At 40.7% G+C, this 15,592-nt stretch overlaps 1 protein-coding gene across 2 annotated transcripts in view; it reads right to left on the minus strand.

Annotated features, from left to right (window-relative positions):
• Positions 1-3,069: 3,069 nt before the first annotated feature.
• The window catches only part of tns3 (tensin 3), a 31,516-nt gene continuing 18,993 nt past the window's right edge, over positions 3,070-15,592 (minus strand). For both annotated transcript variants that reach the window (XM_029453613.1, XM_029453612.1), the window contains 14 exons: positions 12,151-12,308; positions 11,916-12,048; positions 11,689-11,772; positions 9,707-9,842; positions 8,476-9,035; positions 8,277-8,363; positions 8,042-8,173; positions 6,496-6,591; positions 5,950-6,027; positions 5,674-5,751; positions 5,264-5,432; positions 5,102-5,170; positions 4,899-4,928; positions 3,070-4,767 (listed from right to left, as the gene is read on the minus strand). In XM_029453613.1, coding sequence (XP_029309473.1) covers positions 4,623-4,767; positions 4,899-4,928; positions 5,102-5,170; positions 5,264-5,432; positions 5,674-5,751; positions 5,950-6,027; positions 6,496-6,591; positions 8,042-8,173; positions 8,277-8,363; positions 8,476-9,035; positions 9,707-9,842; positions 11,689-11,772; positions 11,916-12,048; positions 12,151-12,308 — 1,955 coding nt within the window. In that variant the 3' untranslated portion in view covers positions 3,070-4,622. The remainder of the gene's footprint in view (positions 4,768-4,898; positions 4,929-5,101; positions 5,171-5,263; positions 5,433-5,673; positions 5,752-5,949; positions 6,028-6,495; positions 6,592-8,041; positions 8,174-8,276; positions 8,364-8,475; positions 9,036-9,706; positions 9,843-11,688; positions 11,773-11,915; positions 12,049-12,150; positions 12,309-15,592) is intronic.

A 15,592-nucleotide genomic window follows, 5' to 3' on the forward strand; every position in this document is an offset into this window, starting at 1 on the left:
TATTAATTAAGTAAATTTCCTTCCAAGCGTAAACTGAACATACTCGTGCTGAAAAGTGCTCTATTTTCAGTCTCAGCTGGCTTGATGCACAGTCAAAACTAGCTCTGTAGCGCTTCGCTATGTTTTTCCAATAGTAAGTGAGGACTGGGTGCCGTGGTTTATAACGTTATTGATTCCTGTTGACTATTGCAGTAGTATCCTGCTGCGGTTATAAACCACCTAAAACGGCTCGTATTGCACTTACTGGCGTCACTCCCCATAAGCAATTTTCGCTGGTATATACATGCTAACTGTAACTTTCTCCACTGACGGACAACACGGTTCATTCCCCTGTAGCATAATATTATAGCTACATCGACAGGAGGCCGATAAAAAAAAAGCAGGGAACTGCATATAATAAAGCCTTGGAGGCGGAAGGGGATGAATGGATCTGGTTAAAGAGTAACTGCCCGTCTGGCACGCTCTAAAGGTAAAGCAAACGCACCCACAACGAGGTAGGGATCATTTCAGTAGTCAACACCTGGCATTCTATTGGTTATGGTTATTGCACAAAAAAATCCAAGAACAGAGGGGAAATCCGAGAGCTGATGTTTCACGCGCACACAGAAGTGTGAGCATGTGCAAGCAACAATATATCTGAGTGCAAGCATGCAGTTTGAAGAGAGGCAGAGCAAACCAAAGCACAGGGCTGTTTGAGTGTGAGGGAATAGTTTTGGGGGGAAAGCATTACAATATGTGAACGTGAAATCTAAGACGCATGCTCTCAAATAGAAAAACACACTCTTGAATAAAGATAGTATAAAAGGCATCATCATGACCTGGCCTGAACTATTATGTGGCCTGATATGAATGTCCGCAATTAATCTCAGTGCCTTTCGAGGTTTCGGCAACTGCTGAAAACAAAATTGAGGGACCTCAAATTGTGCAGCCATGCCAGAATGCACTTTCTATTTTTGGTCCTGAACCTTTATTCTGCCTCCGAGAAACAAGATGAGCCCTGACCCTCTAATCAAGTGGCTGTAAAAAGGCTGCAGAGCTGGGGTGCTCGAGGAATGAGAGTGAGCTCTGTCATCCTGATAAACACGGCCTTTCACCTCCACTTTATCTGCAAAGTGAAACTTGATTCAAGCTTCAAACTGCTAGAACAGACTGGTGTAAATCTGTGAAGTTTATTGGAAAGCTGGTATTTGTTGAGACAGGCATACTGTATGTGACAGGCTTAATCAGTGTCTGTTATGGGTCCTTGCTCAGGTCAGGAATGTCAACACAATAGCAGTGATTATGCTACAGAGGCTCATCAGCTGTCTGTGTAGGTTAATTGTTGGAAAATAAGCCTGACTGAATTTATTGAATGTTTTTCTGTAAAAAAATCATTAATCAGCATGGTAATAGTAAATATTAAGACATACAGTATAAATCAATAAATATATCTCATGCTCACACACACCATTATTACATGTGTGAAATATTGTCTCCTGACAGGGTTCCTCTGCAGTCTAATAACATTACTTGGTTTTCTGGACTTTCCCCGGTTTCTTTTATTTCGAGGCCACTCCGCACTAAATAACAGAGGAAGACTGGGCTCTGGGCTCTCTGCAGTCACCACACCTGGGCCTTCGCTTCCTTCCTGCCCTCCCCGGGAATTCTTCACTTTCACCACCTGCAGAGGGACAGTAGTGAGCGAGGTAGGAGGGAGGGTCTACCTCATTACACCTTTCCTCCCTCTTTGGCTAGGCTATGCAATTTTATTCCCTCTCAACACCATTAGAGCAACCTGTCCAGGCTTGTGTGGAGGTAAAAATCTCTTTTACTGCACTTCATAAATGAGACAGTGGACATGTGTGTGTACTGAGAAAGGAAAACACAGATAGATATTCTGACTGGGGAAATAAGCCACGTCACAAAACTACTCCACTTGACTCCAAATGTTCAGGTTCAAAAGTGTTGTGTTGCTAGTGTCCTCTGCTGGCTGCACATTGAACTGAAAGTTCTCCACAGTAACACAAAACATTTTTCCAGCAGAGTTTCTTCTGAATTGGCCTCTGGGAACTGCTTACTTTTCAAATCCTCCTTTGTATTGTGAGATAGGTGCTATTAGAAGACACTGAAGCGAGAAACTGGCCTGTGGCTAACACTCCAGCTGTTGTGGAGTCTTGAGACAAGGCAAGACCTGTGCATGGTGCCTTTGTTCAGCAGTGTGCTTAACCCCTTTAATAACAGTGGGTTTAGCCTTTACCTATGTATGTTCAGCCAAACTTTATTCAAAACAGCAGAACTTAACAAAACAATTCTAGTGGAGACCCAAAAGTTACCAAATATGATCCTTGATTTCAAGGAAACTAGTGCAGGAAAAAAAAAAACATTCCCGTCTACAATGGGCCTGTAACTTTCCAAACAACTTCACTTGGCAATCCACCTGCCAAGTGGGTAGAACATCGGATGAATCGACATGCACACATAAAGACAGACTCCTTTTCATTTCAGTTAGATGTAAGCTAACTATATAAATGATGCACAATACGTTAAAATATTTCTGTTAGATGGAAAGATGCAGCCATGACATTAGTGTTGGCTTTAAATATTTTACTCAGTGTAAACATCAGAGAGCTTCAATACAAAGCTGGAAAAAGAGTTACAGAATATATAATATAGACAATGGTGTCAGAGAGAGTGGAATAAGGTTTATAAAAATAAAAAGATACTGAAGGAGGAAACAAAGCGGTTTGACATTTTGGCAAAATTTGAATGTGCTTATGGACTCTATTGTTAACGTAAACTCGTTTAAGACACTTGCTAACCACAACTCTCAGGTCTGTTTGCTAAATATGAAGCTACCGCCAACGACCGGCTAACTTAGCTTAACACAAAGACTGGAAACAAAGACACATCCAGCCTGGATATGTCTAAAGGTTACAAAAACATCATGCAAGAACCTTTAACGTTCATTAATTAACACGTTTCACTTTTTTTGTTCATTCTTGCAAAAAACAGATCATAAATCGTTGTTTGTCGGGCCCATTTTAGTCTCCACTGTTTCCTTCCAAGGGTTTACGGATCCTCAAGATTAAATACATGTTTAATTTTGTTTATTTACAGAACACATCAAACAATGCATCATCAATATACAAATAAACCGTTCACATGTAGCATGTTATACACAGAGGCACAGTATTGTATGAGATAAGTATGAGGTACAGATAATAGATAACAAAATAACAAATGTGTACATAATCAATGTAAGAATACCAACAAAGCTGTAGTGTGGCCGTAGGTCCCTCTCTTGATAAAATGCCCAACACAAATATTAGAAAGGAAAAGGTTTTATGGTCATCATCTCATAGCATCACTCATCCCATCACAATGGTAACAAGCACTCGACTGGGATAATGAACAGCTTTAGCCAAGCTTTTCCTTGATCCCAGAGCAAGGTATGTCAGTGACAGATGTCAAATCCTAAACTTAATGTGCAATTCCAACAAAGTGTTTTTCTTTCTTCTAAGAACTTGTAAAACACTGACACAGTTGCAGCATTTGTTTGCGCCATATATCAGCTTTCAGTATGTCTTTTTTTTAAAGTTCAAATTAAATGTACAAAATCGAGGATACCGATATAATTTTGATACTGAAACACTGCAGTGCCATTAGTGGCCACGAGCCTCCAAAAGAGGGCGAAATAGAGAAACATATTTGGCGGCTGTGAGGGGAATGCCACTTGTATCCTCTTCTGCGCAAAGTACTGATGTGTTTTTACCCAACTCATGTCGAATCAATATATATTAGGGATTAATTAAAATATTATTCTATGGTTTCTCTCATTTCAACACAAACACACGTTCATTAAAATGTCACTGGCAGCTTTAAAAGTGGTCATATTCACATACATCTGAACAGATTTAGAGAAGCCACATACATGCTGCGCATGTACAGAAGGCTGTGGTTTAAAAAAAATAAAATGTACATTGCATAGATAAAATAGTATAATCCTTTATGAGATGTAGCCTGTCCCAAAATCCAAATTATACATATTTGCTGCACTGCTTTTCCACATTTTAAAATCCACAACACAATACTGCATGCTGGACAGATGCAGCATAGAGGTGCTTCTACATTGGCTACAACTTTACAGAATGTTAATAGCTTAAATTAAGTTTTTTTTGGTTAAATATTAGAAAGAAATTACATGCAACGAGGTATGGTTTTCTTGATTTGTCCATAAAAATGCTACGAACAAAATAACAAAAAGCAGCCGTTATGTTACGTTTGTTATGTACTTAAAATATGTTAAGAAAATACATCTTACTGTATAAGATATTACAGTTGTAATGGATACACATTTCTTATGATTTTGTTGTTTTCTTACTTGGCTACTTTACAGTTTATTTTACAGGAAGGAAAAATAACAGCATAGAAGGTATTTATATATTTTTTTCGAAAGATGTAATTAGATGTCCTATGCTGGCAAGTGATCAATATGTACGTAATATCCAGTTAATATCCAGGGTTAACGTCGCCATCTTCAGTCCTGTACATTCTGTCCTTTTTTTTCAGCCTTTCAGTCTTTATTTCTTGTTTCTACTCTTAGGAAAAGTCTGTCCAGGTGATGAGCTCAGTCCGAGGCCGGCCTACTTACTCTTCTGCGAGCCAATCATCACCTTGGAAACAAAGTTGACAATGGCACTTGCTGGCTGCTCCGGGTCATGCTCTGCAAACAGGTGACATACATTGTCCATGGAAGTGCCAGATTTCCTCGCCACAAAGCCAAAGACCCTGTAGAGGTGAATAAAAATACTTTATGATAACAGAACTGTCATCTGCCTAAAACTGACCATGTTCCTTTAAAAAGCACTGCAATAATACTGCTCTGGTTATAGCAGTGTAAAATGTAATCACAAACTTACTTTGCTGAAGGACAGCCATCTTTTTTCCACCTGTGAGCAGTGAACAGATTGTTATTGGCTTAGTAGAACTTTCCCAAACGTACGTTTGTTGACCTACCACACCTGGTCAGAATAATAACAGGTTTGCCTAACAATAGCTATGACCAGCATTGGTGAAAACCATTAAATGACATGTATTTAAACTTAAAATCAGCAATACTCACTTTCTATCTTGAGGGTCTAATGCACAAAATATGACCGTATTGACATTGTAATGCCTCCTGAAAAACAGCCTAAAAAAGGGAGACAGGGGGGGGAGGGGGGTTATTGTGAGAAAAATGTCTCTGCATGTTTGCATGGTGTGAATATGCCTGTGTGGTACTCACTTCCTCTGGTTGTCAGTGAGGGTGATACCCTGGGAGGACACCTTGAAGTGAACTACAGTGGAGGTTGGTGGAGGGTTGGAGCTCAGAGACATACTGGTGGCTTTCTGCACCGCCTGGACGCCTGTTAGTGACTCCATCTCCACGGAGCCCAGGTACCACACATTACAGGCTACAGGAACACACAGATTGAAATGACACTTGGATTACAACTGCGAAATGCAAATAGCTGTAGAGCTTATGTAGTGTCCCACAGTCCATAACAAGTCCCATAGCCCATATTAACAGGACAGGGGAAAATGTTTGTGCCAGATTTGCACACAAGGATTGTGTCGGTGGTGTTTAGGTACAGTGTCATCATTGCTCTGTCATGATGTCTATTCAAAGCAAGTGATCTTAAGACGCCTCATTACCTGCACCCTGTTTTAGCAGTTCGGCCGCAGAGTTGGTGACCGATTGTGAGGTAGTCTCCAGAACATCTTCAAGAGGATCTATGACCAAGAAAAGCAAAAATGTCGGTGAGATTCTTTGGGGAAAACCACGAGAGCTTCATAAACAAATATAATGACTAAATGGCCAGACAGCTAAACAGACAGATTGGCAGATATGGGTAGCCACAAAACCAAAACAAATGTTTATTTTTCTTTTGACGGTAAAATGAGGTTTGTGACTGTGTGTTGAACGTTTACCTCTGTCGGGTATGATAAGTTTGCAGGGCAGGGCCAAGGGGGTGATTGAATGTTGACAGACCAGCGCAGTTAAACTTCCTGTACAGCAAAAAATATTTCACGCTTTACTTCTTCATCAATTTCTTGTGTTTAATACTTTACTACAAGAATGCACAACATTTCTGACTGCTTACATTGCATAACTGCAACTGTCATATACATAATTATATACTGTATATCCAACAAAGAAAGACATTAACATACAAATATATGACCAATAAAAGCATAAAACACATGCAACTACAAGTCAGGGGAGAGGAAAATACAATTATTATGGTTAAAAAGGACAGTAAATTGTGGTTAAAGTGCCAGGTGCATTACTATGTCACCTTATGCTGCATACAAATGACCAATCAGCTGACAGTTGTAAAATGCACCACTGACCAATAGAGGGCAGTACGGTGTGTGTGAAGTCTTTCCCTTTGTGCAGTGTAGCCAAACAGCCATGAGGTGTCACTGTTGTTAACATATTGTGGAGGGAGAAGTTTTAACAGAACAGGTACTAACCAAAATAGGGCTCATTGGGGCAACCCTTCAACCGCACTCCTTTCTGTGTACACTCAATCAGGAAGTGGCGTACTAATTCATTGGAGAGATCGCCTCCTGTAAAAGGAAAAAAAAGCACAGATTGAAGAAACAGATGCGACAGATAATTAATTCCTGAGAATAGTCTGTTGTGTTTTTTGCAAAACTGTCCTCTATCTGACATCCTATTTACTCCAACCTTAATAATAGCGCCAAACATTTATCTCAGAGCAACACGTAATTTTCCAGCCTTGAAGAGTTACCTAAAACATATTAAACCACTACACTCAATCTCCCCAGAGATTAATGGGATTATGATTCAAAAGAAGCGCCTCTTGAGGGGGCAGGAGGAGTCTATATGAGGAATGTCTCGACACAAAGGCTTGGAGAAAGCCCAACTCCTTAAGGTGGGTTGGGTTTCACACTTATAAGGCGTCACAATGCCCTAAACCGAAATTGCGGATAAGGACCGTGTCATGATGTCACCACAGGTGCCGTTGGACTGCGTAGGGGTGAAGGCAAACAAAAGGACAGGTGTGAATAGGCGACAAAATGAAAGGGTTGTACACTGTGGTGGGCTGGTGCAGGAAGGGCATGAGGGCATCCTTTGTCTCCTGGTGTTTTGCTTTTGATAGATAAATAGTCCAACTTGTTTCTGATACACACTGTGTGTGATTTAATGTCATCTGGCCCTTTTCTGAATAAGTAAAAGTGATACATGAATCTCCATCATCACTCAATCAGCCTTTGTTTTCGTGTTGAAACATGGCCAGGGAATGTTTGGCCAGAATTCCTCTAGAGACTTTGTTTCCAAAAAAATCCCTCCCTGTATTTCCTGACTATCCTAAACAAACATACTAGGAAGTAAATAACCAAGCAGCCTGTTTTGACCCCTGTCCCTGGATATTACATCTATAATCAGACAAAGTTATCTGGGGCAGACGGCTTCCCAGGAGGCCGTGGGATCAGAGTTGGCTTATGGACCCAGCGTATCCTTTGTTAAGGCTTGAAACATTAGCTGTACATCTAAGACTATCAGGCAGAAAGGGGTCTGTTTGGCTTCATCGTGATGATGCCCAGGAGAGAAACACAGTGAAGAGCTCTCACACACACAAACAGAGGGATGGACTCTCATGTTCCAGCATGGAGACGAGTACTGTGGGCAGTAACTGTAAAAGGCTTTGTGTGTAAATGTGAGATGGATAATTCCAAGGAAATCTGTACTACTAGGCCAATCTCTGATATCTGCACAATGGTCATTGAAAGAATAACATTGAGGGAAATACACTTTTTGTTTTCTTACTTTCTACAGAATTTGTGGGCATATTTTTAAGCAAGGTTAGCAGTTTCCCCACCAGCTATCCAGCCTTAATGCTAAGCTAGGCTAACCCCAACATGACTTTAGCTCTATATTTAACGCACGAGAGAAAAGGGTTTGAATTTGCTCTAACATTAGAGAAACAAGAAGGAGTCTTTTTAAACCAAATTAGTACAAACCAATCATTTAAATCGTTCACATCCACCGTACCTTTCTTGGTCTGTTGGAGAACTGAGGGTGGGGGAGTAGCCACCTTCATAGCCAGTCCATACGCCCCTCTGAAGGAATGGCTGTCCCGCACAATGAAGCAACCAGGCTCCTTGTCCTTCAAGACTGAAATGGCTGAGAGAAGAGAAACATAATTGTGAGGCTGCTCTATGGATTTGTGAAAACGTTTCCTTTCTTTTATTACTTTGGCACAAAAGGTTGGACACTGGAAGCCTACCTTGATCCCTTGAGATATCTGGCTTGTACCAGAATTTTGATGTGTCCTGCACAAATTTTACAGTAACCTGCTTGATGGCCAGTACATCTGGAAAACACAATCATCAGTAACATAATCAGTACAGTATTCATTTGTGTGGGGTTATCAAGCCATGTGACACCAATGTGGACATTAGCTTGACAAGGGGATCGTAGCTTACCTGGCAGAGGCGAGGCTGCGGCCAGCGTCTGAGCCGAAAGGTCAGGCAAAACGTTGGGGAAGGGAATACTCAGGGAGCTCCCACTGTGGGGACTCGAGAACCCACTAAGGGCTGGAGAAGCTCTTCCCAACGAATGCTCTCCATCTGACGCCCTCTTCTTCTCAGGCAGAAGCGGCGGATGCATCTGGGTCAGCTGTAACTGATTCTGCCCATCAATGGAGGTCAAAAGTTCCCTGTCAATGCCTCCATTTCCCAGCAGATTAGAGGCGGTGTTTGGACAGTCCGTGCCATAGCCGAGACCCAAGCCATCCTGCTCTTCGAAGCTTTGAGCTGGACTGCGGCTGAGAGCGTATCGAGCCATACAGCTTCGTTGGATGCTCCGGGGAGAGCTGTGGGCGTTGGGGGCAGGGTGGATGTGGGGGTGGTGCAGGGGAGGAGAGTGGTGGCTATAGTCTAGTGACATGGCGTGCGGCGGTGGTTGTCTGTTAGAGGGGTAGCTGCTCAGAGACGAGTGGCGGCTCAGGACGGGATGATCCGGCCAGGACTGGTTCGTGGATGAACTTAAATTAACAGAAAAAATTAAAAAGGTAATGAATATACAGTACACTAACAAGTGTAGGACCATTTTTAACCAAATTGCAAGAACATTGCTAATCAATGTGCATTTCCATCTACTACTGCATCAAGGTAGACTTTCCTACAATTGTTTTGCCTTATAACTGTAACTGAGTCAGTGGAACCAGAGGATAGAAATATATCATCAAACCTTAATATTTAAGTTACACCACAGACCATATTTACCCTGTATAAACCATTGAAGAAGTTATCGAAGAGGAAGAGCGCCAGTAAAATCTCAAACAATGGAAAATGTGGAAGGTTTTATGAAAAATAATTTATGTTCATTTTAAGTATTCATGTATTTAGTATCTCTTAAGTGTCAAGTAACCTTTAAGTCATATGCATTATGATCGCCGTTATTAATTTGCTAACTCTGTTTCCATTGAATTTTGTCAAATTCTAAAGTCTAAAAAGCCTTCTGGTGTTTCCACGGTGGGTTTTTGAAAATGTGCATTAAAAAAAAAGGTGGATGGAAACAACATTATTGTTTATATCAAATGACTTTATATAATTATATAAAAGTGCTGCTTATACTCTTGATCCCACTGGAAATCCACACCAGTCTGAAGTTTGTTATGGTAATTCTGAGGTTCTGGATGGGACAGATCTGTACCTGTCTGGCCACTGAAGGGTGGTCCCAACAATAGAGGCAGAGTGTGTAGCACTTAGTGTCCTGTGGCAGTTGGTGGAGGAGTCTGGTAAACTGTCCACTTTAACATGACTGATCATCTCAGGATATCCCCGGGGTTCTGTGTGAGAGCAAGAACACAAATCAGAAATATAGCACATTTATTGAGCACATTCACAGTCAGGCGCTGGTTTTTTATTTTTAAAACACAGCTTTACAAGAATTAGTGAGAGAAAATCCGCCTGCAACAATGCAAAAAATGAAATGGCTGTAACAAGCAGGACTGTACGATACGGCAAAAAACAATCCCTCGGAAAGAGCTCTGGATTCTTTCCAGTAAAACAAAACAATCAATATTAGGGGTTGAAATTAAATGAAAACTGTCCACATGGCCTTGGACACAGTCATCAATCTACATAAAACCAATCAACAGTTACGCCACAACCCACAGAGTCAACACATCAGACTTCATTGCAGCATGCAAATTAAAAAGGCCTCTGACATAATTATCTAAAAGCTTTTTATTTCAATCAGTCATAGTCTGGAGCCGCCGACAGCAGCGGATCTCAAAGCCCACGCTCCAACTCCAGCTTTAGAGCGAAGTTCTCTCCGGGTTACTTTTGTAGGAATGCAGAGCTGAAAGAGTTGCTGGTTTCTTCTTGTCCCCTATTTCCCCTCCGTGTGCACAGAGGCACTTTCATGGGGGAAGAAAAGTTTTTTTGTGTCATGCCTCCTGACCCACAGTAACCATGGAGATGTGGCAAGACTGGGTGTCTGAGGTAGTAAGCGGCACAGCAGGGGCACATATCTGCTCCCAGGCCCTACAACCTTTAGACATACAAACAGATCACTATGGAAGCAAGTCCACATGAGGTCAGAGTCGAATGAAAATGAAAGTAAAAGGTTAATTTAATGGAGATGTTAACCAAGTGGGTGTGAGTAGTTCCTGACAATTAAAACATTGCGCTTCTGCGACAACACTGATCCAAAAGCATACTAAATAAAACACAGCTGACTTCATTTTAAACAGCTTGGGGTGCAACATTTGTATTTTATCCATGAAAATCGAGTAAACTGTAAAAAAAAAAAAATTGGGATTTGGGAATTTACGTCAAAGTCCATAAATGCTGACGCTACAAAGTGCTATAAATGCACATCTCTTCACATTTCTGAAATATTATAGCCAGGGTGTGTTCCACCTCAGATAAACACCAGAAAAACACCCATTCATAAAGAAACAAAAAAGGCTCTGTTTCAATCTAAAGAACAACACTGTTAAGTCTAAAAAAAGGTTTTCTCTTTAGGTCATGACCACGCTGACATTCTCTAAAACAAACAAACATGAAGGGCAGAGACTTGGTTAGGAATCTCCCTGCTTTCGCATTTATGAGACGTCTTTGTTTTCAACCTCTGTCTCAAAAACCGCTAGAATTCCCCAAACAACAATGTCACCATTATTAGGTAAAGCAAGAGTCACCTGCACTAACTCTGTTCTAATGAGATAATGGATCCAAACAGGACAGTCAAAGCGCAGACATGAAAGAAGACTCACGCAATTACCTCCCACTCCCTGCGTGTTTTTGTTTTGTCACTCACTATCTTTAATTGGTTGAATGGAAAAAACACAATTAAGTTAATACATTTGCACAAAGAAAACGGTCTTAATAGTTTTTTTTGTACTTCACACTAACTTGGTCGGCTGTTCCCTATGATAAGGTTTCTCGAATCCATAGGCTTAGAAAAAGGTCAATCATCCATATTTTTAGTTCACAATGGAATGACATTTCTGCATGTTAAATATATACCGTCAAATTATATGGGTAATTGTTTGCTATACCACAGCTCCTTTTTTTTTTTACAGTGTCTATTCTTAAACTCTGCTTTCAAGTTCACAGAGAAAGACCACTTTCTTCCCTCAGACTGAAGAATTCCCACAACAGATTCATGTAATGCATTCATGAACCTACCATGGTCTGTTCTGTAGCCTCCATAAGACTGCATGCTAGGAGAAGGTGTTTGTCTGAGGTGGGTCAATTCAGACATACTTTTCACTGAAAACACAAAAGGAAACAAAGATATTTAATTAAAAAAAACTACAAAACAAACAAAGCTGGTTCACAAGTACATGCACAATGAAAAGTTCACATAAATGAAATTACATTTACAAATGACACAGGAAACATACAGCACTTACCATAAGGTGTTGGCGGAGAGATGGGAAAGGCGGGAGTGGGTGGAGTCATGTCACTTCCAGCCTCCACCCCGCTGTCCATGTCTGGGCCCTGTGCCCTGTAGTCGGCACTGTCGGTCCTGAACAACAGGGGGTGCTGTAACAAACAACAAACACATACATGTAAGCATATAGAATAGAATCATTCATGAAGTGGGAAAGAGCCATTATACACATTGTGCACACATACTGTATTTACCTGGGACTGTGGCACACAGGGGGAGTACGTCCGCTGGCCCCTGTACTCCTCTGTCCCAGCCCACCCTGATTTACAGAAGCCTGGGAGATCTGTGACATCACTTCCTTGGCGACTCAGACTCCGCATGACGCCCACCCGCCCCTCACTGGACTGGACAGCTGGATATACACAGGTAGACAGCAGCAAGCAGGTCATTAAATGTCAACAGTCATCACTGAAGTAAAAAGAATCGTGCTTTAGCATTTGGTCGTCTTCTTCTCGTCAACGTACTATAACAAACGTCCGTCTACTCTGAAACAAGGGCTGGGCAATGTGGGAAAAAATATCAAATATCACAATGTTTTTTGACCAAATACCTCAATATCGGTAATGCAACGATATTGTAGGGTTGACCATTGGTGCTTTCGTAAAATATTTACACAATGAGATTTTTCATATGCAATCATCAACATTGTGGAAATAATGACAAATACTAAAACAGCAAGAACAGTCTGGTAAGTTCAGAAAATGACATCACTTTACTGTAATGCAGCCTTTAAAACAAGGGAAAGACAACTCTTATACCATATTACAATATCCAAAGTCTAACACTAATACCAAGTCTAATATCACGATATAATAACAATATACTGCTCAGCCCTGTCTGAAATCAAGGCAAAGAAGACCAGGGTTGGACAATATGACGTCAAATGTATTCAAAGCCACATCTGAAGAATATGTTTTAAATGTGTTGCAATACTCAATAACAACAGCTTGCTGAGAATCAAGTGGACAACACACATTTAAGGAATGATAACTTACAAGACAGTATCATCAATAATATGATTTATCTGAATTATTGAGTTATTGTACAGTACAACTTTTTACTGTAGCATTAAATTGTAAACTGGCATGACTAATTTCATAACATTAATAACTGATAACATTTGAATTTTAGTCCATAAAAAGTGACAGCAACACACTGCTGAGCCCAAAGTCCTGCCAACAGTCATGTTTTCAGAGAACAGCTGAGGAATGCCAGGGGTGTGTGTGTGTGTGTGTGTGGAGTGTGTGTGTGTGTGGAGTGTGTGTGTGTGTGTGTGTGTGTGTGTGTGTGTGTGGTCAATGTTGTGACTACTCTGAAGAGTGCTGCCACTCAGCACCCGGGTGTTAATTTGAGCCCTCCCAGCGAGCCCTGACCTCTCAGCCCTGAAGAATGCTAATGATGCAGAAGTGTTAATGCCGGGATCATTAATCACTTTGTGGGGGCGAGTGTGGATGTCACAGCCAGCGTCAGTCCTCAAAGCATGCATCACAGCATTATACACATCTGTGTAAAATATTTTGTATAAGGAGGTACGAGAAACAGTCGTGGAGACAGGCAAGCGTGGATCTGAATGGTGGAGACAAACTCTCTTTCTCTCCCACGATTCACTTTCAGTGCCATCATTTCTGTAACGTAATACTCCCTCAAGAGTTGGGTTGGGCAATATGAGGACAAATAGAGATTTGGCTATTTCCACTGAGGTGGCTCTCCTTTAAAAAGGTCCCGACTTGTATCAGGCCGTTGCAAATCAATGAGCAGGATGGCTTAAAGGCAATATTGTCTTTACAGGATTGTTGCATCAATGTGATTAACTTATTTATATGTCAGCGATTTTGTTCATTGAATTCATCCAACACATTCCCATCTGTTTTGTTTTAGCTATAAATGATGTGATACATTGAAAATGTACTTTACCATGATATAGTTATATAAAAGTGCATATACTGTAACAGAACACGTTATTCCAACTAGAGAGGAAACTTATACAGAGACATTTATTTTATCAAACATAATAATAAAACCACAATAATTAATCAAATGAATACCGTATATATATATATATATATATATATATATATATATAAAAATCAAAATGTTACTGCCTCCAGCCATGAAGTTACTGATATAAGAATAAGAAGAATTTTGCGATGCACCAAATTCTTCCTGCAAGATTTACTTTACTTTAGCTCCAGGTGGTAAGCAAGGAAAAGCATGACTGGTCTAGTCTATATTACTAGATGCAGATTGAAGCCCTATTGCAGCTTGATTTGCTTTCAACAGTCAAAATTAAATCATTCATAAAATCAACATAATTTAAGATAAATTACTTTTGCTCCAACACAGCTGGGCAGAAGGACTCTGAGCCAATGATTCCTGGCACCGGTGCAAACAGATAAAAGCCTACATCAAAAAAATAGTCCTATACTTCCTACAAGTTATTTGCAAAATAAGCTGAAGTTATAGCCTTTGGCATTTGTTTCTTGGAATGACGCTTCTGTGTCGTTGATATGCACGGACAGGTATGCCTTTGGATTTGAATGGAAAAAACATTGCCTCCGGCTTCACTTGTTCCTCCCTTGGAAATTCCTCAGGCCTCCCCATCGTGTGCCCCCGCTGCAACCACATGTACATGCTGAAGTGTGATTCATGCTCTGCCATCATCTAGACAGCGTTCTGTATTTCCCCTGCCTCACTGATTTTCAGCTGAAGAAGTACCGAACTTGATCATTTAGTTCTAATCTGTGTAGCTCTTGCAATTCTATGAAATGTATACAGCTTGTTGGTAGAAGCACACACACAGTTACATTCAGACTGCATCTTCTAAACAATGGTCCTGGAAATAGTAAATAACTTTTGTGGATATCTAACGTAGATACCAGAGTCGCTACGTCGCGTAACCTCTGTCTGCACGACAAACCTAACAACAACAATCAGAGGACACATTTTAAGCTTATAGTAACATATCATTGATAAGAACTCAAAAGAAAAGAATCTGCACAGATGGAAGTTTGATGAACATGCTGCTATAAAGATTCAGAGAGCATCTATTAGAGATGACTAACATTACATTTAAGAAATGGTGTGTGTGCGTGTCTGTGTGTGTTTTACATAATACTTAAAACGTATTTCACACACACAACAATAAGCAGTGGTAAGGTCGGAGCGAAACATAATGTTAAGGACTTTGATTTAGTAAATATCTGTGTTCCTCAGTATGCGATCTCTATAATCAAACACTGAGAGACGGCAGTGTTCAGAGAGGTCGATGACAGCTGCTCTCCCTCTCTTCTTGTACCTTACTGATCCTCTAGTCAGATAGCTATACAGACAAGTCTGGACGGCGCTCTTTCCTCAGATTCATACTGAAAACATCTGAAAACCTGGCAACAACCCTGCTATTTCTGCCACTAAAGCACGCCAGGTGGGAGAGGTAGAGGAGTGCTCTGTGAAGTTAACTCTGTGGTAAAGGCACAAGAACATCTGATGCTGTTGGAGAGGAACTACTCTGTTTTGAAATATGTCTAGCATTTCAATTAAAGTTATTTTATTACTCATATCTTTGCCATGTTTATTAGACCTTTCTAGCAAAACAACTTCTCACGTTTCTTTTCACGATCACACTTCCAAACCACAGCA

The sequence above is a fragment of the Cottoperca gobio genome, chromosome 17 (genome assembly GCF_900634415.1).
Source record: "Cottoperca gobio chromosome 17, fCotGob3.1, whole genome shotgun sequence".
NCBI classification, from domain to species: Eukaryota; Metazoa; Chordata; class Actinopteri; order Perciformes; family Bovichtidae; genus Cottoperca; species Cottoperca gobio.